Source organism: Oxyura jamaicensis, chromosome 5 (genome assembly GCF_011077185.1).
Source record: "Oxyura jamaicensis isolate SHBP4307 breed ruddy duck chromosome 5, BPBGC_Ojam_1.0, whole genome shotgun sequence".
NCBI lineage: Eukaryota > Metazoa > Chordata > Aves > Anseriformes > Anatidae > Oxyura > Oxyura jamaicensis.
The window spans coordinates 25,668,166-25,694,442 of NC_048897.1; the positions used below are offsets into that span (position 1 = coordinate 25,668,166).

At 40.6% G+C, this 26,277-nt stretch overlaps 1 protein-coding gene across 2 annotated transcripts in view; it reads left to right on the forward strand.

The window, feature by feature from the left end:
• Positions 1–26,277, forward strand: part of LRP5 (LDL receptor related protein 5) — a 147,994-nt gene that overhangs the window by 17,046 nt on the left and 104,671 nt on the right. For both annotated transcript variants that reach the window (XM_035327505.1, XM_035327507.1), the window contains exon 2: positions 17,780–18,176. In XM_035327505.1, coding sequence (XP_035183396.1) covers positions 17,780–18,176 — 397 coding nt within the window. The remainder of the gene's footprint in view (positions 1–17,779; positions 18,177–26,277) is intronic.

Below are 26,277 nucleotides of genomic sequence, written 5' to 3' on the forward strand. Positions count from 1 at the left end.
TGCTTTCTGCCAGTAGAAAGTGAAGGTTGCCTGAACTCCGAGCAAGTATTTAGTTACAGATCAAGGTGCCTAAGTTTAGTATAGCAAAGGACTTCTGTCAGCTCTGCTTCAAGTTTGTGCTTGTTTGTGTGGGCTGGGATTTTTTTATTTGCTTTTTTGTTTTTGTTCTCAGGAGAAAATTGAGTTTCATAAAAAGCAAGTGCTTCTGTGGTCTAGTTTACATCTAGTTTTTGGGGAAGGTAGGTTTGTCCTTCAGTTTAGCCTTCTCTCTGACAATGCTGCAGAGGCTGAGTGAGTGCAAACACAGTGTTCAATTTTCTTGCAATTCACTAAGGAATTTTAAGGAGTCTTTGCCTTTTTTTTTTTTTTTTTTTTAATTACTCACATAAAGCTTACACTTGGGTCAAAACATTTTTAAAGATGTTTTCCCCCTTTAGTATGTAGGAAGCCCTTCTCCTCTGCATGTAAATGCGTGGGTTAAATTGGGTTCGTAAGCCCCCATTGTTTTGAGGAGGGTAGGTGTTTGCTCTGTATTTAGTCATTGAAGGTCATACCTGGAGGGAGTTACTTAAATGCAGTCATTTCTTGCGTATATTTCATGTTTATTAACAATCCACTGCAGGGGATTCTTTAGAAAAGGTAAAATGCAGTTGTTAAATGCTAATGATGTCCTAGTGTCTGGCATGGCGACTGTGCCACATGTGTCACATTTTTGGATTGGAAATGGGATTTTAGGCCTGTAGCCTTTTTTATTAAGTGGCGTGCAGTGTGTTTTAAGTTTTTTTTTAAAGTATAGTGGTGAGAGCAGAATCCATGCCATTGCAACTCCAAAACAGTCTGCAACAACTGGAAATGGAAGAAGTTTCCTGGTTTGGCTCCTGAATCGTAGCACTGTTTTGTGTTTTTTTTTTTTTCTTTTTTCTTTTCCTAAGCTATAGCGCGTAGCTGGGAATGTTTGCAGAATGGTGCTTGGTGGTTGTTTGTAAAAGTAGTGGATGTTTCCCAGACACAAAGGGAGCTTGCTTCCTGCTCCGAAAGGCATGTAGTCCAGAGTCATGTCTGCGGTGCTGAAACAGGTGTAATTGTTACGCCAGGAAAGCAATCCTGCTGTAAAAATCCAGATAGAGGGAGTCAGTGCGGCTCCACGTAGCTGACGAAATCTCAGGTGAGGAGTGACACTGGCTTTTTACTTGATGTAAAAGTTTCCTTTTCTCTGCTGGCATTTTAAAATTGAAATAGTGTCTTACTCAATGCATCTTACTCAAAGCTTATTAACTCCCTCTCAGTGTAATAATTACATCTTTAGCAAGGAGGGCACAGCCAAATAGTGAAAATGAAGGGGAGAGGAAAGGGATGCAGTGCACAAAACAGTATAATCAGATCACTGACAGCAACACATTGTTTGAGTTGGCTTCATTTTAGTATAAACAAATGCATTTTGCTCTGCCCTCCATGCTGCTGCTTCCTTGTGTAATGCTCATAGGCTTGCACCCTTCCTTCTGCAGAAATAAGGGGTAGTTAGATCATTAAATGAAAAAATAAAAAACAAATAAGCTCCCCCCCCCCCCGGGTGGGTTTTGTCACCTGTGTTCTTTGAGCAGATTCAGAATTTATATACTTAAATTATTTGTGGGGGAAACTGTGTTCCTCTCCCGATCATTCCAGCAGTGTGCTGCTTGTATCTGTGGTCTTCTGATTTTGCAGATGAGCCAGCTGTCGTTTCATTCCCAAAATGGCAGCCTGTATCTTCATTTTTCTTTGATCTGACACTGGCATTTTTACATTTTTTTCCCCTCTAATTGAAGCAACTGACTGTAGCATAGCCCCAGAGTTTTCTTTTGGCACTTAAATTTGCTGAAATTGGAGAGGAGAGAGATGGAAAAATCTTCAGTCGCATTTCTCCGGATGTTTTGTACATCAGGAGTCCAGTTCATTATTTGCAGTGCACCTTGTCTAGACTGCCAGAGGGATGGGAGAAGGGATGGGGGGTGGGGGGTATGTGCTGACTCTGTCTGGGACGAAACCCTTGGCACATTATGGTTCCCATCTCGGCTCCTCCACAGCCTGAAATGTGTAGCCACGGGCAAGACCCCTAATCCCAGTCTTCTGTGGGCTTCCTTTCTTTGTCTTGTGTGTCTAGATGGCAAGTTCTTCAGGTGCGAGTCTTTCACGACGTGTCTGCATTTTGTTTTGAGGGTGAGAATCTCAGTTCTGGCTTCTAGCTGTTAGCCTAATGGATGGTGTAAGGTTTGTGCTTTTCTCCCCTTGCATAGTTCCTTTGAAGGGAATGTACTGAATTCCTTCTCACTTTGGACCTCATCTAAGATGAACTGAAAACTTTTTGGGCATTCATTTCCTTTCTTGTTTGGGAAAGGCAGATATGTGTTGGGTTAAAACAATAATTAGGCTGGGCTGTTTATACAGGTGGGGAAGCATGTGGGCAGAAGAAAACTTCTCAGAGTGAACTAGGAAGAAAATAATATGTTTTTTTCCCTTCAACCTGCTGCTGAGGTTGAAATGCACAAGACCTTTCTAGTTGCTTTCCAGTACCTGTCCAACTTGCTGTTAGGACAACTCTGTGTTTCTGCAATAGGCGAGTATCTGACAAGCTTGGGGCAGCTCCTCCTCTTTGTGCAATAAGGATATGTAATTTATTCTGGCAGTAGTATGCCGTTGAGACTCAGATGCAAATATCAAAAGGTAAAAAAGCATAACTTAAAAAATCAAAGATGAATTGTAATTTGTAGGTCTACATTAAAATATTTTGTAATCTTAATTTTGTGTTTGTGTGGGTGGCTAGGTCTGTGTTTGGACATCAGACTTGCATTATGCATTGCTGCTCAGACACTTGAGAACAAATGCTTTAACCTCTCTCCTGACCCTGTTATACAGCTAGGCTGGTTAAATGAATATTTTGCTTACTGCTTGTTCAGATCATGTTTGTGTTGACCTGTTCTGATGTGGAATTTAAGAAATCAATGGCTTCGACTTGGAATGAGTAGTGGTGTTTATGTGCCTTTGCTAGCAAAGTCCACCCTGTTAACCTCTCTGTGCAAAGCGGTAAATTGTGCGTGGATTCCTTATAGGACTGTGTTAGACTCAGAGAGCTGCATTAGGAATGGATGTTTTTGGGGTCACGGTACTGGTAAGCCACTTGGCAGACTGTAATTTGTTTTTTATTTTACCAGACCACCTCATGCAACCGCTGTTTAAATATTGCCCCTCTTTGCATTGCTTCTAAGAAACAATTTCATACTTTGATTAAGGATTCAAGTACAAACTTGCATTTTGCCTAATACAATAGGGCGCTAGTTTAAATTCCATAGCAGTGTTTACCATTTTCAAGCCACACTGGAGCTATCTGTCAGCTGACTCAAGACAGTTTTCTTTGTGAGAATTAATATGGCATTGTGCTTGTGACCACAAAAACTGGAAACAGCCTGTCCGTTGAGATTTCTGGTATTTTCTGATTTTAGAATAAGCAGAAGTGGCATTGAAATAGTCTCTTACGTGGTATTGCAGCTGGGCTTTGCCAAAATGCTAAGTGCAAAGGCAGTGCTTAAAAATACAGATGGGGGATGTGGCAGGAGAAAACCATAGTTGGATGTTTCACATCCTATGATGCAGAGTACATGGCAATAATTTATTTCCCTGCTGTTATTTTAAATGTAGTAGGCATGGATTCCCCCACTCCCAGTGCTATGCTCAGTGCAAACTGAAAATTTGTCCTATTGACACACAAACTGGTGTGGAAAAAATGCAGACGAAGGGGTTACTTCTGTTAACACCTGAACAGTAGTTTTGTTTTAAATGAAATGGAGGGGGGAAAAAAAGGTTGTGTAGTGTCCCCTTTTAGATTCTGGATGCCAAATGTTTGTGAAGGGAGCAAGGTCCATTTCTGTTGTTTTTGCAGTGTATTTTATTCCTTCTTGGTTTGGCAGACCGCTGTCTAGCCAATAATAGTAGATTATGCAGTGATGATGGTTCCAACATCTTAATGGATAAAATAGAGGTTCTACATCATTTGGAAAATTTGGCTTTCAATTTTTCTTCAGGACTTGAACAAATATAGGCTTGACAAAGGTATGCTTGTTCCTAATCTGAATTGTTTCCAATTCCTAGTTCCAGATGTTAACTCCAAAGGGCACACATCTTAAAAAAAAAAAAAAAAAAAAAAAAAAAAAGCTGAAAACAGACTTCTTGCTTCTGTCCGTACTAAATATGTGATACCGCTAAAACTATCAAGAATTAGTGTATGCTCAATTCGATTAGCGGCAAATGTCATTCACTGGAACAAACGTATAGTTGAGTCAGATACGAAGGTCTCAAATGTAAGTTCTACAGTAAGACTCATTTTTATTCTAACTGTTACAGATCTTCCCAAATAAAACCGTTTGTTAAGTGGAACCTGCCCCATGATGCTGTGCTTTAGAAGGTATGAAGTAGGGAGAAGTTTTGAGTGACTAGTCGTGGACAGCACTCCTGTGCCAGCTGTACGGCCGTCTTCCAGACAAATATCCGATGTTTTGGTTTTGTGGTAGCTTGTTAGGAAGGAGAGCAAAAAGAAGGTAAAGTGGAAAGAATTATTTAAGATAATGAAATCTGTAATATTGTATTTGTATCAGTGATAATACTTAATTTACAACCTCTGATGTAGCACAGAACTATTGCAATCTACACTCAGCTCTGTAAATCACTCCTTGCTGGGGATGATTCTGCTTTAGCCAAGATCATTGATTAAACTAAATTTGTTTCTTATGGCTCCTTCATTTCTCTGTAAGACCAGTGTTTGTCCTGCTGCAATGACATGAAGGAATGTTTTTTCTACTGTCTTCTGTATTATTCTATGAATCTAAGTGTTGCTCAGTCTTGTGGAGTCAAACACATGACACTTCTGAAAATTTATTATTTTTTTTCCTCAAGCATCTGGTCAAAAATGGTGGTTTCCCTGGAAGAGGGGGCACGTTCAAAATTTCACTAACTCTTCTCCCACTTTGTTAGAAGTTTGCCAAGGGTCTGGAAAAAAATAAATCTGACTTTATTTTGGAGTTAAAATGTTCATAGTATGTTACAAACTGAGGGGAAAAATGCTTCCAAGATCTGTGGAGATTCCAGTGCTCCTTCAATTAAAAAAGACACCAATTCCAGTAATTTCCATCATTTGGGTGGGATTAACAATTTCTGTTACTGCTTCAAGTTTCTCCTTCTTCAGAATCAGTCCTTATATGTCCATTTATCCTACTACAGTTGCAAGAACGTATAGAATAATTTTAGGACTTAAAAATTATTGCTTGTGGTGTTGCTAATCATTAGTAGAGGCCTAAAAGCTGCCTTGCCAATAAAATGGGGAAGAAAGGGGAGGATCTATCCATTGGATTGCTTCAGGATTTGCATTTGGCAAATCTGGTAAGTGTAAAAAGATTGCAAAAAAGACTTAGTACCAAGCTAAGGTTTGGTGGCATGTCTCTGTTGGACAGAAGAGCTTGAGTGCTGTTATCTCCATGCAGTTATTTTCCTTTTCAATTGGAGTGGCTCGCTGATAATTACACTGTATCACAAATTAGTGAGGATCAGGCTTGACTCTAGACTGGAAAATTGGTTAAAAAAAAAAAAATCCTTCCAGTGTGTCAGTGCCCAAAGGGTCTCTAATAGAGAGGAATGAAGTTATGAAGTACAAATGCCAGCCTTGCTGAAGACGTATGGAGTAGTTCTGTGCTGTTTGTCCCTCCAAAATGTTGAATTTAAGGACATTTACAGGAAAACCACTTGTCATTCCCATGCCCCCAGCATAAAGTTGGCTCTCTAAATTTGGACTGTGTAGGTAATATTCGAGAGAAGGCAGAACAATCAGTCTCCTTGTACCTGTTTTTATAGTCTGGTAGGCTGTGTGTGGAGGAAGGGAAATATGTTCAGGAATTCAGCCCCAGAATATCTCCTTGGCTTTCTTGGAAAAGATTTTGAGTCTAGATGATGATTTGAAACTGAAGAAAATCTGTGAGAGAGTGGAAGTTCGGGACCTTGGACTCTTTAAAAGATGAGTTACATAGGAGCCTGTTAACGGTTTTGTTCTGTGTTGTGTTGTATTGCTTTTTTCTGTTTCTCTTTACAGCTGACTAATTACTTCTCTGCCTAATGATGTGACTGTTAACTGGTCCCTTCTTCAGTGTCTGAATTCTGGTGCTTGCAGCCTGGTGCTTGCAGTACAACACGTAGTTGAGGCTAAAGCCCAAACACAAGTGGTGTGAGAAGTCTGAGCTTCTGAAGTGGGCAGGTGGCACTGAGACTGGAAACCAGTTTTTGCCAGGGTATAATGGGCAGGAGAGGAAACTAGAAGTCCCAGGACTTTTTGGGTGAGACCTTGGCCCTGGGCTGTTGCCTTTCTTCTGTGTTTTCTCTTGTGTCCTGGTAAAACTGTGCATAGTCACGTGGTCTGAATTTTTGGGTTGACCTGTGTGTTGCCAGGAGTTGGACTCAATGATCCTCGAGTTCCTTCCAACTTGGGATATTCTATGATTCTATGAAAACAGGCAGGTTTTTCTGCAGGCACAACCAGGAGCTCATCTCTGTTGAGACTGCAGGAGGGACCTTCCCCTGGGTTTCTTCAACGCGCGGGTTCAAAGGTAAAGCTGCCTTTACCATACGGTGTTTCTAAGCGGATAGTCCCAGAAAGGAGACTAAAAACAATGAAAAAAAGCATCGATGCCCGCCTCTGGTTGAACTTCCCTGTGTGTTCCTGCCCGTCCCAGCTGCTGGCTGCTCCCCAGCCTCTCCACTGCCTTGCAGATGTTTCGGTGCCCTGAGAGCTGCCAGCATCACTGCACATGCCATTGCTTTCCTTGGGAGGATTCAGCCAGAAGGATCCAGGTTTGAAAAGGCCAGCCCAAAAACGTGTGCTACAGTGTGCTACGGCAGCTTCTTCGCCTGGCTGAGCTGCAGCTGGAGTACAAATGGAAAAATGCAGCAAATGGAAAAATGTTTTACTGTTGCAGCAGGTTTTTAAGAAACGCCCTCAGTGCTGCTGCAGTAGAGATGCAAATGGATTCACATTGAAGGGCCACAGACCTGGCCCTGAAGCAAATGCACTTGGCATCAGCAACTAGGCGTAGCAGGGACCATGGTTTGGTACAGCTGAAGGAAGCAAGATGCCGGTGCAGTGCTCTGTGTTGTCTCTGGAGCGGTTCGCTCCTTGCATTTTGAGACAGCAGCTGGTGCGGGAGGCCTGTGACAGCCCTCATTGTGTCACACTGTTCTTAATTTAACATAGAGAGGATTTGGAGGCTAGCTGCAGCTGGCTGTGGTGGGGGTCAGTGGATAGCCCTTGCATCTGCGATGGGTTTCCTTCTCCTGTCCAATTCTTTCCTTTGGACGCGATGGCAGACTCAAGCAAACCATTGCTTTTACAAACCAGGGCTGCCCGGAGTTTGCTGCTTTGCCCTTGAAGCTGTTGTCGATTCCTCCAGCGTGCAAGTAATTCTGTGAGCATGCCTTTGGGAGCACGAGACCTCGGGGTCTGGATACTACGATCCCTTGAAGACTGAGAAACTGCAGGGCAAAACTGGAAGGGAGTCAGCCTCAGAGCAGCTTAAAACAAAATTGCTGCTCGGTAGTAAAACAAACAAACCAACCCAAATGCAACATGTCCATGATGATTTAGGTAAACTGCAGCAGAGGGACTTGAGAGGTATTTTTTTAATGATAGGTTGCAGTCAGATGAATGTTGGTTTTTAAGCTAAAGCAGTTCGATCATTATTTTTCAGGGTGTCAAACATTCTTCCAGACAGCTATTGTTATCCTAACTGATTGATCAGACCTGTGAGTTACTGTTGTCCAGTTGTTCATGAAGACTAGGAAAGGTTTTTCAGCTTCCTTGACGGAGGTCTGGAATTCACTGTCTGCATTTAGAGTGGGAGCCAGGGAGCTTTGGCCTTCGTCACTGAAATTTGATGGCAATTCTGTTTAAACTCCCTTTGAATTCCGTACAAATCCAAATCTCTAACCATCACCAACCCAAGAAGTGGACTTTTGAGCCGAGCATGCTCAACTTTTCAAAATGCATAGCAATTTTCAAAGCTTGCTGTTGGTTCTCATTTGGAGGAAAAATGTCCTAATCCCAAATAGACAACATATTTGCATTTAAGCTGTCACGTGCATTGTGGTTATTGAAGTCCTATTACCCTATCACAAAGAGCTTAAATAATGATTACTTCAGAAGTACTGTGCTTAAATCACAAATTGCAGCAGGATCCTCGGAAGAACTGACAAACTGTTGTGAACAGCATACTTTTGCTTTTGGTATGTTGAAACTGGAAAATCCTATGGATGTTTTAACCTCTGTAAAATGCTCAGATGGAGAATCTGAGGTCAGGAAGGGGTGGAGGTTCAGACTGCAGAGAGATGATCTGTTAAGCATTAGCTAGTCAGGATTGCATGAGACTGCAGTCCTCACAACTGTTTGGCTGAGCACCAGCTCTGCATTACACAGAGCGCGATTGCCAAGAGCCGGGAGTTTTGCAATAATGTTTAGAAATTTCCTCTATTTAACAAAACAGAGCAGAGGAAAATTGCTCTGTACTCCAGTGAATTGTGTTCTCCTCTAAATAAAATGGTTAAAGTGGTTGTGAGTCTTATCTAATGAGTATCTGAGCAACTTCATATGCGTGTCCCCAAATCTCTGCTGATACTCTGGTTTTTGTTCCGTTATCCAGCACATCTCTAAACACGTTCTGCGTGCTGCTTGGTGGTCCGGGCCGTGTTGGCTGCTCACATGGGCTTGGCTGTCCTCCTTCCCAGCTGCTGAACTGTGTTAAGAGATGATGAAATATGCTGTTCCATGTAACCAATTTCAGTATTTGCTGCAGGGATATTAAGGACAGTCTGAGAGCTATTGCCTTGTGCACCAGGAGGGGAGTTCATGTGGCATGCTTAATGGGTGGTCTGTGGGAAAAGAAAGAAAAGTTTGAGGAACCCTCCTTAAAAATATGTCTGTAGGAAAGTGGTCTGAAAGACGCATGGAGAGCTTGTTTCCAGCCTCTGCAGAGATGGAAGTGTGCTAGGTTATGCATGCTGAATCCAGTCGTTTGCCTGTTCTGGTACACAAAGGTTTTTACTTGGAGTAGGCAATGTAATTAGAAGCAAGACAAAACAAGTAAGTTCAGAGCGTGCTGTTGGGGAGTTTTGAAACGTTTTAGTGCCATCCCAGAGAATCCCAACAAATGCTAAGCTATGAATAAGGAAGAAAAAAATAAAATTAAAAGGCAGCTTTCCTGGATTTCTTCAGAGAAACCCTTTCACATCTTTCATCCAGGTGCTATAAACCAATTCAGGCCAGTTGAGACAAAATTGAATATAACATTTTATTGTGAATAATAATGTTAGTAGGGACAAACGATAGGCTGCCAAACAAAATCTGAACTGAATCTCTTCTTCCTCGGACACTGTTATTACTGGGGGGGAAGAATCCTACGAAATACAACAAGATCTTAAAAAATAAACGTGCTTATGCTATTTAAAAGCTAAATAGCAGTTTATCGTAATATTTTATCGTATTTGAACATTAGTATTCAATGAAAGGTACTAGATACATCTGCTCTGGGAGGCTGACAGGGTCGTGACAATGATGTTTCTGGGAGAGGTGTGTGGTTTTTGGTGGCCGTGCTTATTGTATGTCTTGCATTTTGAGACACAAATGAAACTCCTTTGCTGGGGTAAGATTTAATTGAACAAAAAACTTCAGGGCGATGGCTATCCAACTGCTTTTTAAAATCACCTTTTGCAGTGAATTCTACAGTTTCTGTATCATGTTCCAGTGTCTTCGGTGCATGTGTTGCTCTGTACCTCATCCACATGGACAAAAAAGGCCCAGATCTAATTTCTGCAGTGTGCCTTTTCTCCAGGGTCTGAGAATAAATGATCTTGATCCTCTTGTAAAAGCTTTTACTGGCCGGACTGTTATTTTACTCCCACCTGTTTGACCACCTTAGCACACCTCCTAAACAAGGAGAACAAATGGTTTAATTCTTTCACTTAATGTGTTTTCTGAACCCAGTTACAACTTTTTATTTGTTAGGCTTTGCTGTTGACCCTTTCCAACTTGCTGCTGCTAAACTAGATGTTCTTTAAACTTACAGCTAATTTACACAAACCCTCCTTCCAACATACATGTAACTGAAGCTGCTTTGCTTCTTGTAGGTACATTGGTGACTGAGCAGCCTCTCTTATTCTAGCCTGATGGCAAATAGATGACTGAGCTCCTGGTTGTCTTCTAAGACTTAGCAATGATACTCAGTATAATACTTAGCATGTATAAATAAAACTGGCACCAAATAGGTTTGTATTTTGGGATACGAGTGCGGATAGGATTACTTTGCACTGATTTATGCCTAGTGTAACCATGTAAACAATTTAAAGTATAGGTTTTTAAAGAGTAAAATTTACAAAAATTGCCTAACACGCTCTGGGCATAAATGTGGGATATTCTTAGTGGTTTAAAATAACACCTCGGTTTCCGCTGAATTTCAGACCTCAATTCCACCCAAAATTAGATAAATTGCAAATGAATCCTCCTTCCATGATAACCAGAACGCTTAATTTCACATTTTGGAGGGGGAAATTGCCATCAAATGGATTTGGAGAGTTAGATGGTGTGGAGTGGGTGCAAATGGAGTGGAGAGTTAGAGGAACGGGGTGGAATGTGGGAGAAGGAACAACTTTCCTCTCAGAGGTGGGACTTTAAGCCAGCCATCACCAAATAGCTGTGTCTTTACAGCTCCTCAACCCCTATGCTCACTGCCTGATTGATTAATTTATTACAAATGGAGGGAAGAATAGGCTGCTGAAGGACCTGCCCAAGCTCACGGAGGTGGTGTATGTGGGAGAAGTGGGGAACCCTGGTTTGAGTCAGGTCCATGAACTGCTACCACCTACCTCTGGGTTGCAGCAAGAATATTCTTTAATTCAGTAATTACACTGGGAATTTACCTTATCTAGAATAATGGGTTTTGAGGATGAAAGTCATAGCCTTCTATTCTTCGGAGGACTGTATCTGGCAAGTTTAAACTCAGGCTGGATATGTGCAGTTAGTACAAGATCAACATTTAATCTCTCTTTTTGAAGTTGGTGATCAATGGATTTCAGATTCTCTGCAGCAGCAGCTGCCAGTAAAAAGGACTGGGGTCCAGAATGCAGAGCTTAGGGTTTTTAAGAAAGATTTTTTCCTGCTGAATATATAACAGTTGTGTTAAAAGAGGAAAATAAACTTGTGTTTGTGGGATCTGTGCGTGCCATTGTCTTCTTGCACAGTGAGTTGTCAGAATTTTATTTTTAGTTGTGCTTGATTTTTGGAAACGGGTCTGGCAAAACTCTTGATTCCCATGCTTTCTCTTCCACGCCTGGATCTCTTTCCTTTTTACCTTCTTTCCTGGGTCTTTATGGCTCTTGTAGCATCTGTGTGTTCTGGCATGTGAGCTTCCTGCTGCCACCAGCTGCTGGCTCACCCCCTGAGCTAAGCCGTGAAAAACAGGGCTAACACCCAAAAGGGTGACAGCATGTGGAAGAACTCCCTTCTCTGGATGTTTAAAAGCAGCCTTATGCTTCGTATCAAAGGTCTAGTCTCCTCGTGTTCCGAAAGTGTTAGAGCTGAATGAGGAAAGGGATCGCTCTGTGCTGTTGATCTGGTTTTTCTGTTGAATTTCGGGCTGGTGGGACCACAGGTACCCGGGCTGTTCCTGTGCAGCAGCTATTTTTGAGCACAGAAAGCTAGTGCATGCTGGCCCCATATCCTGCCTTAGAGTTTGCATAAGACTGTAACAAACTTGGGTGCAAAAGTTTTGACATGTTTGTTTTTACCATCTTGTGTGCCTGTGGCATCGGGTGTGGGGGTTGTTTTTGTTCCATGGTAATGAGTGTTTTTGTGGTTTGGGACATGGACTGCTGCAAGAATTAGATGCTATTCTCTCTGTCCAGCAGCACAGACAGCTTAACCACAGAGGTCTCCGATGCATTTGTCCTGTTAAGAATTGCTATAATATTTAAAATTTCAGCTGTTGCACGTACTGTTACTTTGGATAGCTGGTTTAGGTTGTGTGCTTATTAAAATGAGATCTTCATTCTGTGTTGTGAACCAGGCTCCTGTGATCCTTGGTCGTGTCTGTTAAAAGTGCAGCCAAACCTTTCTGTGACCTTTAGCCTAGTTAGCTGTGTTAAGGTTTGTTAAGTAAGGCTTTTTTCCTGGTCTATACATAGGGTTTGTGTGTCTTCTGCTCTTCCACTGCTTTCGGGAGTAAGAATCATGCATACGTCCAGTGGTGTCACGCCTTCAGCTTTCAGGGGATGCAGACAAACTGTAGGCACGTAAACAACTGTGAGCCAGTAATATAAATATCACTGCCTAAAACCTGATAGCTCAGCTCATTTTAGTAGGGCTACTACAGCTTTACAACTGACCACCAACTGGTAACATGCTCTCCTAATGTCATCTACTTGATGTCATCTTGGTCTTAATATGTCCATGAGTTGAGCAGTGTCTGACTTGTGCAGAGCTACTGCTGAAACAAGTGCAAAGCCTGTTTCTGAAGATGACGTAGTCATCTAAGTGCAGTTGGCAGTCGTTTGTCCCACACTACTTCTGTTGGGGCTAGCGGAGCGCTTCGTAAGCTTTAAGTGCTGTAACTGGGACTGGTGAAGTTAAACCCCAAATGAATGCTAATGACTGAATTCAGAAGCAGGTTGGGGAACAGGAGGCACATACTGGCCTGTTCTGCTAGAAGGCAGTTGGTTACAGCATCAACATGATGGCATCAACAGAAGATGTGCCCAAGAGCATTCAGAAGATCTAGAGCAAAGCTGGAAACCGAACCCAAGCAGGCTGATCAGGATTGTTTACTCTAGTTAACAGATGAGAAGCTGTATTTTCACACTCTCGTGCAATAAGCTTCTGTGTAGATAGCTCCCTCATAAACTCAAGGGTATGTTTTCCAATAAGCAAAAAAAAACACTGAAAAAATGGTGTTTTAAAAATATAGTATCTTTCTAGAATAAAATGTTCTTCAGGCACTGCATAATCCAGATTAGGTTGCAGAACTACTACAGGTCTGTACCTAAACTGCAGTGGTTTTTACCTGTTTAGAGTTCATTTGTTACTTTGTGGGATTTCATGTTTTTTTTTCTTTTTTTTTTTTTGTCAAGGGATTGTGATCTGCAACTATGTACAGAGGTTGTAAATGTTGCCTATTATGGAAAAATATGAACTGTTCTAATTTTACTGAAGAAAATACAACTTTTTTTTAGTAGCTACATTAAAATGTTGTCCTTTCAATTGGGTGGTAATAGGCTGCATATAAACAGTTTGTCCTCCACATTCATCATTCATCCTCTTAGTGTTTATTCTTTACTCTTTTCAAAATAGAAGCTGGTTTCCCTTTTCCAGCATTTTGCAGTTGTCAGGAGTGTTGCTGATCAAAACAGAACATAGAACCAAGTGTTTCTTTGAGTGTCTTTTAACTTGTTACCCATGAAATAACTTCTCAAGCAGGGATGTTGCATCTCGTTGTCTAACAGATAAGCTCATCTGAAGGTAAGCAGTAATCAAAATTGCTGCTGGTTTTTTGGGTCTGCTTCATGTGCCCTCACCTCTAGCCCGTCTTAGTAAAAAGGGTCAGAGGTTTCAGAAGAGTTTGCAGTAGGATGTAAAATGAGCTTGACCACAGATGGATTTCGAATATAGCCCACAATGACTGTGTTTACAGATTAATTGCTTTCACTCGGATTTCTGTAGGAACACATTGGTTGTTTGAGATAATAAAACATGACCGAGTTTATGGCGTGAAGATGGAGCAGATAATGGTAAGAGCAGAAATTGTTATTAACCGTGTTTCCAGTTTGCCTTTTTAAGAGCTGTGCAGTAGACTTAAATGCACCAAAGATGAACTGTTCTTGGAAGCTTCAAGCCCAGCTCAGGATTTGAGTGTATTAGTAAGACTTGGATGGTTTGTAAGGAGATTGATCTTCACATTTTTGGAAATGAACCTTCCATTCTACATACAGCTTGGATTAAAAATAAACAAATTAGTACTATGTGTTGATGGGATGATACTGAATCTCTCGTCGTTTTGATGATGGCACAGAAAATCAAGTTGGTTTTTTGTTTTGGTCAATCGCATTTGTTTTGTTTCTTTCTGAGCTTTCTGTGTTTTCTCATTCTAATGCCTTTAAAAAAAATAAATGGTTATAATCACATAGAGGCTGAATGTATTGTTTGAATTGCTGAACTGTTGAATTCAGTAATTCTATGAAACTAAATGCCGTGAAGCAGTTGCCAGCATATTAGAAGCCTGAGCTGAGGTATGAGGCAATTTTTTCTCCCTCTCCCATATGTCTTAAAGCCCACCTTTGTAAGTTGCAAATGACTACAGCAGCATTGCCATAGGTCATGTTAACGGACTGCTGACTGGTGGCCTTTCCCCTTCATGCCACAGACACCCCTGGATTGTCCACTTTACAATTTTGTCCACTTTACAATTCAGTGAGTTGTTCACAAGTGTGAACTGATTTTTCTTTGATCAGGTCCAAGTCTGAAAAGGCAGGTATGTTTGGCTACCAAGAGGAGTGCATCTCTTAGCTTTGAAAGTCTAATGCTATGTATAAAGGTTGCTGTTTTACCTGTCCTTCTAGACAAGCATCTGCTTTCCTGAGTGTCCCTTTCAGATTTACTTTTTACTCACTGGGAAAGTTGGAAGTTTGCAAAATTTTGTGAACTTTTCTTTGGACACCATAGAGTTTGTATTTACTTGAAAAGCTTCAGAGTTGCCAGAACTAACCTTGCCACAGCGTTAATAGTATGGACCTAATGTGTTAAGTGTCAGGCCATGGAATTTCTCTTCTGACTTCTGTGTTATTTGCAAAGTTGGTAGAGCCTGTGTTTCTTCAGCAACATTCCGAGCAAGAATCAGTGGTGAGAACCAGCTTGTTGTTTTGATTCCTGTTTTTTTCCCCTTTCCTCTCCATGCCAGCAGTGCTCTAAAAGTGCTCTGCAGTGATTTTTATAGAGCATGGTCTGCATAAAACACGCTAGTGGGGAGGAGCAGAGAAGTGAATATGATTTTTAAAATCAGAGATCTGCCATCTGTGTACATCTATGTACAAATACAGTAAAATTTTAACACAACTGCAAGCAGGGCAGTATGATTTCCCTGCTCGGTGTTCGTAGCGAAAACAACACAGCTGTACTTCAATCAGGACAACTCTGAAGCACAGAAGTGACAGTGAACACAGTGGTTAATGCGTTATCTGTATGCTGTTGCCCTACTGTGTGCATCAGTGGGGAAGAAATCTCTTGAAAAGGATGGGGAACTGGGATAATATTGATACTGATTGGATTAGACATTGTTCATGTCTGATCTTCAGTTAAGAAGCTGTTGAGTTCCTCTGATGTTGATCGGAGTTGATATTTCAGGCTCCTTTTTCCTTTGTAGCAGTATTAATGATGGCTTCAGCGTGGAAATGTCTATTTGAAAATCTGTCTATTCATATTCGTTAAAACATTTTGGGGACTATATATATACATTTAATGTTGTACATAGACCTTTTATGGCTTTCATCTTAGGTTGGATATGGGACAGGTTTGGTGAAGCAATATACATAACTGAAAAATCCTGTTCCAAAGAACTTGTGACTTAAACAGAGCCCGCTATCATCAAACTTTCCAAGTGTTCAGATGGTTTGGTACAGTGCCACTTAAAATAGACATAGTTATGGGGAAACAATGAGTTGCAGAAAAGAAAACAAGCACTTTGCATTCTAGATGTTTTTTCTTCTGTTTTCAATAACTAACCTGTTGGGCTTTCGTGATATTGCTAGTGCTTTTAAAGATGACAGGGGAGGACGTGGCAAGTTAGGAAATGAGATGGAAGTGATACTGGGACTTCATTTCTTAATAAATAATTCTCTTCAAGCTGTATAAACTTTTCTGAGTTATAAATGTTGTAGAAGAAAAATGCTTTTCAGTGAAGCATTCACGATAACAATTGTCTGTCTCTGTGCCGTTCGAGATCCTCCCCAAAACCTGCAGCTGAATTAAATTGTCCTTATTACTTTCATCAGTATAGGCTTCCTCTAAAAAGAAAAATAAAGCCATCTCTTTCTTGACTTTGGGAAAAAAGGCAGCGCAGAATGTTAATAAAAAGGCCGAGTTTTTAAGCATGTATTTAATTTCATCTGAAGTTGAGTCGTAGACTCCAACTGAGCCCTTGGCCTGCAGATAAATACATAAAGCATTGTCCTGGACATACTTTGCTTTGGCCCGTGCAGTTCCAGGTGCTCTCCAGGGTGCATGTAGTTGGAGCCAGAGGTCAGGAGCAAAGCAATAGCATGGGATCAGGCTGCCAGCATAGCAGACCTGCAACTCAGAGCTTGTATAAACTGTCATCTTTTCAAAGGATCAGAGGAACTGAGTCTGAAAGACAATATCAAGAGCTAACTTTCATATATTATGTACAGTAATGTGAATTTGAAACTGGAGGTATTTATATCACAGGCTTGAAGTAATAGACAAAATAACATATCTGTCATTGCTGCTCTGCTCTCTGTGTTGTTCCTTGAGATGAGTGGCAAGTTTATGGACCTCTTCTGGTTGTGTGTTGGAAGCAAAAGCATCAAATGAAATGATGAAGCTAGAAGTCAACAGTTGACTAGCATAGACATCTGCCAGCTGTTGTTTGAGATAGAAGAACTGGAAGAAGGGATGGGGCGAATACTGGGTTTCAAGGTGGCCAACGGTAGGGGTAAATTAAAATAGTTCTTCCTTTGATGACAAAAGATCACTACCAGAATTCCTCAGTCTGAGGAGAAGCTGAGGGAGCTCCATTACTTCCAGCAGTGAATGACTTTATCTGGAATATTGGTGTTCTCCTAACCTGCCAGTAGTGTTTGCAGCCGTGACAGGTATGGTAACACCATTGTACTTGGTTGCTGTCTCCTGAGCCATATCTGAAGATAAACAATTTTCTAGTTTACTGCTGGATGAAGAAGAAAGACTGTTTTTTTAGGGGAGAGATGAAGTAGTTAATTTGGCCATCAGTCTGATGGGCATGGTTGGGAAAGCATGTTCTGCAATATGTCTACTTAACGTCCTCTTCTGGAAGGAGCAGTGGGGCTGAATCATGCCTTTGTCTCATCTGGAGTGGGTCCTTCAGAGGACACTTACGCTTTCCCTTTCCTGGAGTTTTGTAACCTGGCTTTTTAGAATTTGTCCTAAACCTGGGTTTATGGGTTGACTGAAGGTACCTGTGCATTTGGGTTGGAGTATTCACGATTACACTGGAGGGTGTGAGTACAATCACAAAGAGCTTTTTGTTTGTTTTTCTGAACTGGCAAGGTATTTCCTGTGTTAATATTGGCATCTTGTCTATGTTAGTCTCAGTTGAATGATCTTTTACCTCAACCTACTTGCTAATATGTAAGAATGAGTTCTAGGTGAGTTTGGACTAAACTACTGAAGGGCCTCAGTCCAAACCCTTCAGCTGTGTGAAGGGCCCTATTGTAGATAAGGAATTGGGCCCAGTTGTCCCTCTGTCTTTTCTTTTACTCCTTTGTCTGACAAATAGGGGCAATAAGTTACAGGCAGCGTGCATTTTTTCTCTCACATGAAATTTCTGTGTTCCTTTTGCTGTACTGCCTGCTCTGGTGATCTGGGAAAATACATCTTCCTCTGCTGTAGTCATACTCAGCACTTGAACATCTGTAGATGCTGCTAATGCTAATACATTTTTGTTTTTTTCTTCTGTAGCATCTCCCTTCCTGCTTTTTGCCAACCGTCGGGACGTTCGACTTGTGGATGCTGGAGGCACGAAGCTGGAGTCCACTGTGGTGGTCAGTGGTTTAGAGGATGCTGCTGCGGTTGACTTCCAGTATTCGCAAGGCATCGTTTTCTGGACAGATGTGAGTGAAGAAGCCATCAAGCAAACCTACATTAACCAAACTGGGAATGTGGTGCAGAATGTCATCATTTCTGGTCTGGTTTCCCCGGATGGCCTGGCATGTGATTGGATTGGGAAAAAACTTTACTGGACAGACTCAGAAACCAATAGGATAGAAGTAGCTAATCTCAATGGAACATCTAGAAAAGTCCTCTTCTGGCAAGACCTTGATCAGCCCAGGGCAATAGCTTTGGATCCGGCTCATGGGTAAATATTAATTTGACTTAAATGCTTAAATGGGTACAGTCGTGATTTATGTTGGGTTTTCATTTCCGAACGAGAAACATGGTCTTTTGTTTCAGTTTACATTTTCCCAAGGTATTTTTCTCAAGATCCGTAGCTGAACATATGTTTAAACTTAAATATTTTGTGGCCAGAAATGAGAGTCCTGGGCCAAAAAGAAAAATACAGCTGTTCTTAAGTGCCAAGTCAAATACTTGATCAGTATGATTGCTTAACTTATTCCATAGTGCTTCTGAAATGCAATTAATTTTTCCAGCCTTTTTTATTATTATTACTCCCCTCAGTTATCTTGTCTGTTAAGTTCCTTATTTGATATATGATATCTAATGTGTCCAGTCAGCAAGGTGTGTAAACCTGTGTGAGTCAAAACAGAAATTCTCTTGCTGTGCTCTGGTAAACACAACCAGGATATTTTTAAGTGGTGACTTCAATGGTTGTGTTTGTGCTGGCAAGTGCAAGAACCCAGGTGAAATCAGGGGCTCTTAATGCTTTAAGATGACCAGGTTAGGCAGTAAAAAGAGAACAGGCTGGATTTGTTGCAATGACCAGTCAGGTGCTTGTAGTACTCTTGAAAATAGTTGTGTCTCTGTATGGTTCATCCATCCCTCCCTCTTCAATAACCCCCAGCCCTGCACATGCACTATTTGTTGTCCTCATGCACAAACTGTACTGATGTTCACTTTGTGCCCTGTATTCATTGCAGTGATGACTGAAGGGGTCGCTGCCCCTTGTGGAAATCATACTGTCAGCAGTGATGGACTGTGGATAAGGGGAATAGCAAAGAAGTACTATGCTCACAAGCAAGGCTATTTGGTGTCTTTAATTTGATGCCCTTTTTTACAACTTTTTCTGAGGATATTTATCTTCTGTATGGTATGTGCTCTTAGGTTTCTCATCTTCAAGACAATCTGACATCACCTGACAACTTCATTGAGTCTAGCCTCTTTGTAAAGGGATATTGAGTTAATGCAATGTCTCAGCGTAAACCACAGACAAAGTAATTTTATTGCTTATTGATAAAATGGAACTGACTGCTATGGGAAACCAACAGTCTCTGGAGAAATGATCTTTTTCAGGTGTGTGAGAAGTGAATCCCAAAACAGAGCAATGAAAGAGGGCAGGTTGGGATTGCCATGTCAGCAACTGCCATATACTACAGACTGAAGCTTTGGAAAGTTATTTTTGCAGTGATCTCAGGCTTTTCAGATGAGTGGGAGGTGTTGTGGGTACATGTATGATTAACATACAAAGGACACAAAAGTACTAAGTGAAAACTGTGTGCACCCAAAGAAACACAGTCCTTAGTTCTGTTGACATACCAAGCGCCAGAGCTGTCAGTGTTCTTCAGAGAACTGATAGAAGGGGAAGTAATAATTGGTAAGAAGAGAGACTGTTTTGGACCACAGGACTTTCAGGAGAGACTTTGTCCTCTTAATGCTGACTTCACTTCTGCTACTGATGCCTTCAGGTGAAAGGAAGGAGACAATTTACCTGCAGGGGCCAAGAATTTCAGTAAAATTGATTGATTAAAAAATCTTCAAAACCTGAAATCTGTAAAATTCTTCCCCTAGCAAGTTGTTGTATGCAAGTATTTTAAGTGAATTAGCAGGAATCCTATGTCTATCCTTACAGTAACTAATCTATGCTTAATTAAGAGTGTACGCTAACTTTAAATGAGTTCAGTAGTATAATTTAAAGAGAGAATATGATGTGAAATTCAGTGTTTCATAATGAAGTAGATCAGAAACAGTGTAATGGCACTGTCCAGCAATACTAATGCCAGGCTGACATCTCATAAGTGGATCCAGTTCTTCACCTTTTGACTGTTTTCTTCAGTGTAGCCTACATGTTGGTCATTTCATGCCTTATTAGGTGCTTTCTGACTGTTTTGAAGAACTGATGGGTTTCATTGGGGATTTCTGGTAACATTCCTCCTATATTATGGGAAATGCAAAATTATTATTTTTAATAAAAACTGGATTAAAACAACTGGGAGAGAAAGTGTGGCTGGTACAATAAAATGGACAGCTTTTATAAAAATCACTGGTATTGTTGGTGAAGCTGTAGTGTTCTGCAGATCTAATCCTTGGATGTGTTTGGAAGGAGGAGGAGGCACAGGCGTGGTTCATTTTGCATGACTTTGAAAGACAGTGGCGGCAATACTCTGTTCAGAACAGATGTGCAGTATTTCTTAAGCATACACAAAATTCACCGAGTGTAACAATAGAGGACTTTGTTTCCCACTTGCTTCCTGTTGCCTGGGAGTTGTACTGTGTCCAGTTTACAGCTCAATATTTTTTGGTTGTGAGCCACATTCCAAGATTAAGAATACAGTGCCAGCATGCAAGGAAGTTACCTGGCATTAGCTGCCTGGTATGTGCTAGGCATCATACCTTGGGTTTGCCTTTCTATGGGTCCTTCTCTTTCCTTCCTGGAGGACTTCTCCACTTTTAATTACCTTGCATTTACTCCTCCAGAGAAAGTATGCAAGCATGAACAATCACTGTGGAATGGGCTAATACAAGGAACAAAATGTATTTGCCAAAATGGTGGGTGTCTGCAGGTGAACTGGTCACCTTGCAACATTTTGGTTTTGATTATCATAATTACTTGAGGTGAGGTGAGAAAGATAGTTCTTCTGATTTTTACACAGATAATTTTTTCACTTGCTGGTGTGGCTTTGCTGAGCATTAGTTCAGTCTGTAGGGATTTTTTTTCCATTGGTAGCAGCAACGTTAAATGAAACACTTCCATTGTTTTTTAACTTCTGGCAGATATTTCTAATGTTTAGGTTGATTGAAGTATTAATCCAGTGCAACAAAGCAAAGTAAATTAAACCCTAAGCATTTTGTGAAAATGAAGATATATATATATATATATAGATATATAGATATATAGATATATATCCTTTATAATTAACCGATTCATCCCCATTAAGGTTTATTAAAATCAGCCTCCATAGAGCTGCTGTTCTGGTTAAAAGTGACAACATCCAACAACATCCAGTATTGCTTAATTGCACAAGAATCCTATTGAATTAAAAGCAGATTTGTCCAAATAACTATGTCTGTTAGTTTAATGCAGTGAATTTAAGTCAACAAATCACGTACATGGCATGACAAATTTGAATTTAATTTGATTTTACAACCAATTTCATGTGGTAGATCTGAAATATTTTATAAGTGTAGACATGACATTTGACTTGGGCACAGCAGGCTCTGGGTTTGAGCTCCCCTAGAAACAGTTGTTCCTTACTGACCAGTATTTCCTGGGGTAGGAAAGTGGGTTTGTCAATAATGTTATCAAATCGTATCAATATGTTAATAGAATTTCTGTCATTAGAATTTCTTTGTAATGACGTAATGTGTCCTTGTGCGGATAGGTGACACCGTTACTTCCCTTGTAGCTTCAGTGAGGCTGTTCTGCAGAGATGAATGGAAGACCCAGTTTCATGGTTGGGAGTTTACATTGGAATATTGTGCCTAGTTTGGTATTTGCATAATATATATATATTTCCATTTTGAATGCAATTCAAGACAGCCTAATTTGAGAGAATAGAGGAGAACGTGTTGAATATACAGTATTCCTGAAAACATGGCCTCTGAGGAAAGATCAGATGGTTTCATGCTCTTTGTAGAGAAGGAGGTGACAGAAGGGATGGAGAGGAACATGAGATTTGAAATACATAGAGGTTTTGACAGAAGATTAGCAAAGTTGTTCTTAAAACCTTTAGTGTTTAGTGTTAGAGACTCTGTGACCTCTCCGGGCTATCTTTTCCAGGTTTTTAAGTAGCCTTACCATTAGAAAGCTTTGTTAATAACAAGCCTAAATCCTCTTTACTCTTTTCTAGTTGTTTTTTCAAGCTCAGTACTTTCAGTCTGGTCAACTCTGGGCTTCATCATCTCTCAGGAATGTTGGAGGTGTAATTGACCATGTTGTAGGGTGTGGAGATGGACTAGATGACTTCTAGAGGTTATTTTTAAAGGCTATTTTTCTGTGATTGCCAGCTGAAATTCAAAAATTTGAATATATGAATGTGATTTTTTTTGAATGTTTTGGCAGGACTGCTAAACAGTCATTTGGTTGTTTTTGGCATAATGACATTGATAAAGACAGCGTTGTCATTTCCACATCAAACTGGCATTCCTTCTTTAAAGGTAATGCTTGTCTAAAGCTTTCTATATTATGGCAGTGGAATTTAACTGAATACTCTGAAAGTTCAATTATGTTCTTTGTAAAGGATTTGTTACCTGGAGTAGGCTAATGTTACCCGGAAATAACTTCAAACAGGGCAGCAGTACAAATTGGCGTATAACTTGAAAGAGAGGCCCTTGTCATCCACCACCTAGCCTCAAACAATCATTCAGAGCACTTCTGGAAATTATTTCTTTTAAGGTAAGCAATGAGAGACTATTTTAGATCATACGTGAGTCTTCACTCTTCACAGCACTAGTGACAAATCTTCATTTGTACAGGATTTTCTTATGCCCCGATTGTGATTAACATGCAGCTACTTAACATGTGAGATGGCATTCTTCCCTGGGCACCTTAAAGAGCAGCTCTCTTTATAACAGCACTTAAGTAAACTTTCAGTGGTGTTTACTGCTGATTCACCAGGACCGAGGTCCCACGCAACAGTGTATTGTGTGTTTAAGGTCAAGCATGTTGGCTTTCTGTGTTGAAATCAGTGGGATCAACTGTATGCTTAAGCTGATGTTTATATGTGCTGTAGTGGGCAGGTTTTTGAACATTTTAATTTAAATTATTGGGTATGGTAAAATGTATTTTGAGTGTATCTTCCAATCTTAGCTCCTTTGGAATAGTTGAGAGGAGGGGGATTACTGTTACACACTTGTGACAATTGAAAATACCAGAGAAGAAAATCATCAAACACTGTATTGGCAAAGAGTGTTTTTTTTTTAGTCATTTTTACTTTCACTTGTGGCCACCTTGTTAAAATATAGATGATGCTGTGATTTAGAGTAAAACATTATAATTGCTGTATTGAAAGCTAGAGATTAGTTTATATCCTGTGCTTCTATATAGTAATTAAGTTAAAGTATAAATATATTTTGAAGCTTTTGGTTAATTTTTTAAAATGCTGTAATGAGAATGAATGTATGAGTAGCACAGTTGTTTTCTTAAAACATAAAAAGGGTACTCAACCATAAAATTGGTTATGAGTCGCATCCAGTCTCTTGGTATGGCTGTAACTTCTGGGAGTTTGAAAGCTTTTGATATGTTATATGCCCAAGTAGCTGCAAATGGTCTCGTGCATGAGAAACCTGAAGTTCTTGTGGGAAGTGTTATTTACTATAATTTTCAAATGGGTGCCCTTGATGGTGACAGCCTTTACATAAATGTTTCATCATTCTCTTTTTTGGTGGTTTTTCCCCTTTTTCCTGCTCATAGGTATAAAGGTACAAAGGGCATAAATTGTTCTAAGACCATTTGCTTCGTTTGAGAGCAGAGCTGCCTGTTCAGAAAAGGCAGAAGGAAGTATTTTTCTTTCTTTTTCCTTTTTTTCTTTCCCTTTTACAGCTGAGATTGCATGGGAGAGAGGTGGAAGTGTGTGCATTTCCTTAATAACCCCATTGAGCTCTCTGTCCCATTAGCACTCTTTTTCACTGCAAGTTCTGTGATTCCTCATATCCTGGAAAAAGAGTGGAGGTGACTGGGAAGAAGCCGAGGCTACTTTGCCCAGTGTACACATGTAGCCTTCTTAAGTAGTTGGAAAATGATGGTATTCTGATCTTTATGATTTCTACAACATTTCTTAGGGAGCAGGAGGATGTTGATATCATATAGCAAGAGGATGGCTTCAGTGGTCTCAGTGCTGGTGTTTGAGGTGACCAGGATCGTGGTCTTCATTTTGCTGTTGGCCCTGAGCCCAAAGAGATGGTGGAAGCTGGAATTCTCTTTGATTAGAAGCCTTGATGGATGCTGGTTTTTAAAATGCACAGAAGATTGTTCTGTTCGTCGTGAATGGGTGACTTTGGTTTGACTCAAAACATGTTTTTAATTTTTTCATGTAAAATTAAGCAATGATAAAAGCTGAAGTATGACTTTTTTCACGTAACCTGTTGAATGTGAACTTAAACAGGATTGTTTGTTTAATTGTGTTTGAAGTTACAAGCTTGCAAATGAACAGGCCTTGACAAATCGTTGATGGTCATTTGAGTGTCCTGTTTTCCCAAATTTTGAGTTAGTCTGCATCAGAATGCTGAAATAGATCAAATCCGTTGGCTTGAGTCAAGCATTCAAGGGCAGTTGTGGGTAAGAGAGCAAGCAACATGTCCCTTGCAGGATTGAATTGCTGTTGTTCACTATGTTTGTTGGATCCCTGCCCTCTATTAAGTCAGTGCAATGTGTAGGTATCATTTCTTGGAGTGTCCTGACGCTGTAATCCAGTGTTCCTGTAATCCAGTGTTCCTTATGGTTCCAAAGATGATTTAGGATTGGAGCATATGCCATAGAAGGAGAAGCCAATTGAGCTGAGACTGTTTAGCCTGGAAAAGAGAAGGCTCAGGGGGATCTTACCAAAATGTATAAATACCTTGGTGAAGGGGAGTAAAGAAGATGGAGCCAAACTTATCTCAGTGCTATCCAGTGAAAGAACTAGAGGCAATGAGCACAAAGAAAGTAAGTTCATCTTACAAAAGAAAAAAATCTTACCTGTTTCGAGGGTGGTGAAACACTGGAACAGGTTGCACAGAGGGGCTGTACAGCTTCCATTCTTGGAGGTCCTCAGAACCCACTTGAATGAAGTCCTGGTTGACCTGCCCTGCTTGACTCCACTTGGAGTGGTGGGATTGGAGTAGGTGATCTTGAGGTCCCTTCCAACCTGAGCAATTCAATGTATCTGTGAAAAAGGTGCCGTTCTGGGGCAGGGCTCCTGGCCTCCCAAAGTCCTTTCCCTACCTTCTTCTCTGAGACTTCCCTGACTAACCTAGAGTGGAGGTATGTTGCTGAGTTGCTTGTGGGGTGCTGTCAATATGAAATAATTTCTTTAAATATTATATGACTTCATCCTTCCACAGAAATGTCTGGGAAGAAAATGTTATATTGCATTGTCCCTTTTGCCACCTTAACCTCATCTTCTGGCCAGGAGGAGCAGTTATAAGGGCTCATTTTAGCTTCCTATAGTGGTTTTCCTGTCTTCTGTATCTTCCCCCCCCCATATGAATGTGCTAGGCATTCTTTTAGAGGGGTAAGTGCATTACTCCCCCCCCCCCCTCCGGAAACGCTACTAGTGCGATTTGTTTTTCTTGTTTCAGAGGGTTATGCAGTAATACTGAGTTCCAAGTGGAGAATTCTCTTCCTAACCCTGCTAAGCAGTGCAGCCTTATCAGCGGATAAGCCACTGTTTCCTCTTCATTCTCAGCTGCCAAATAGCATCCTATATACATATAAAGTATTCTAAGGGTTATTAAAAGAATAAACCTTTCACAACGAAAGACGTTGTAGGGAATCTGTAGCGAAGAGAGGTGGTTCTCAGGCTTGTTTTCTTTTTTTTTTTTTTTGTTATAAATACGTGCTTTTGAATGAATAAGGTGTGATTAGTTGTAATTGTTACCTGCTGTAGCATATTCTTGGGCTGGAGCAGGAAGATACTTTTATATATATATATACTAGATACTTTAATATATATATTGTGTGTGAAGATCATCCAGATTGAAAACAGGAGGCAACCTGAGTAAGCAAAACAGCCACTCTTTTTCCTTCTGTAGATGATTGGCGCTATTTCATGTTGCAGTTGAGTTTTTGGAGCTTAAGCAGTTGGATGGGGGAAGTAGGTTTTGAAAGTGCAGGATTCTAAACTTCATGGCAATTTCCTGTATACTCCTGTTTTATGCCTTGGGCTTGTATGAGTTGGAGAACTTTGAAATTGGAGAAGTCTGTGCTGATTTACATCATCTGTACGACTGGCCCGTTTTGTGTAAGCAGGTTATGTAAGGTTTGGCAACCGTATTGCATCTGGGGAGGTGGAAAAAGTGTTCAGCCAGTGTGGCTTCTTTTTATTATGACCACGGTACCTTCCAGCTCGGATGGCTGATCGGCTGCT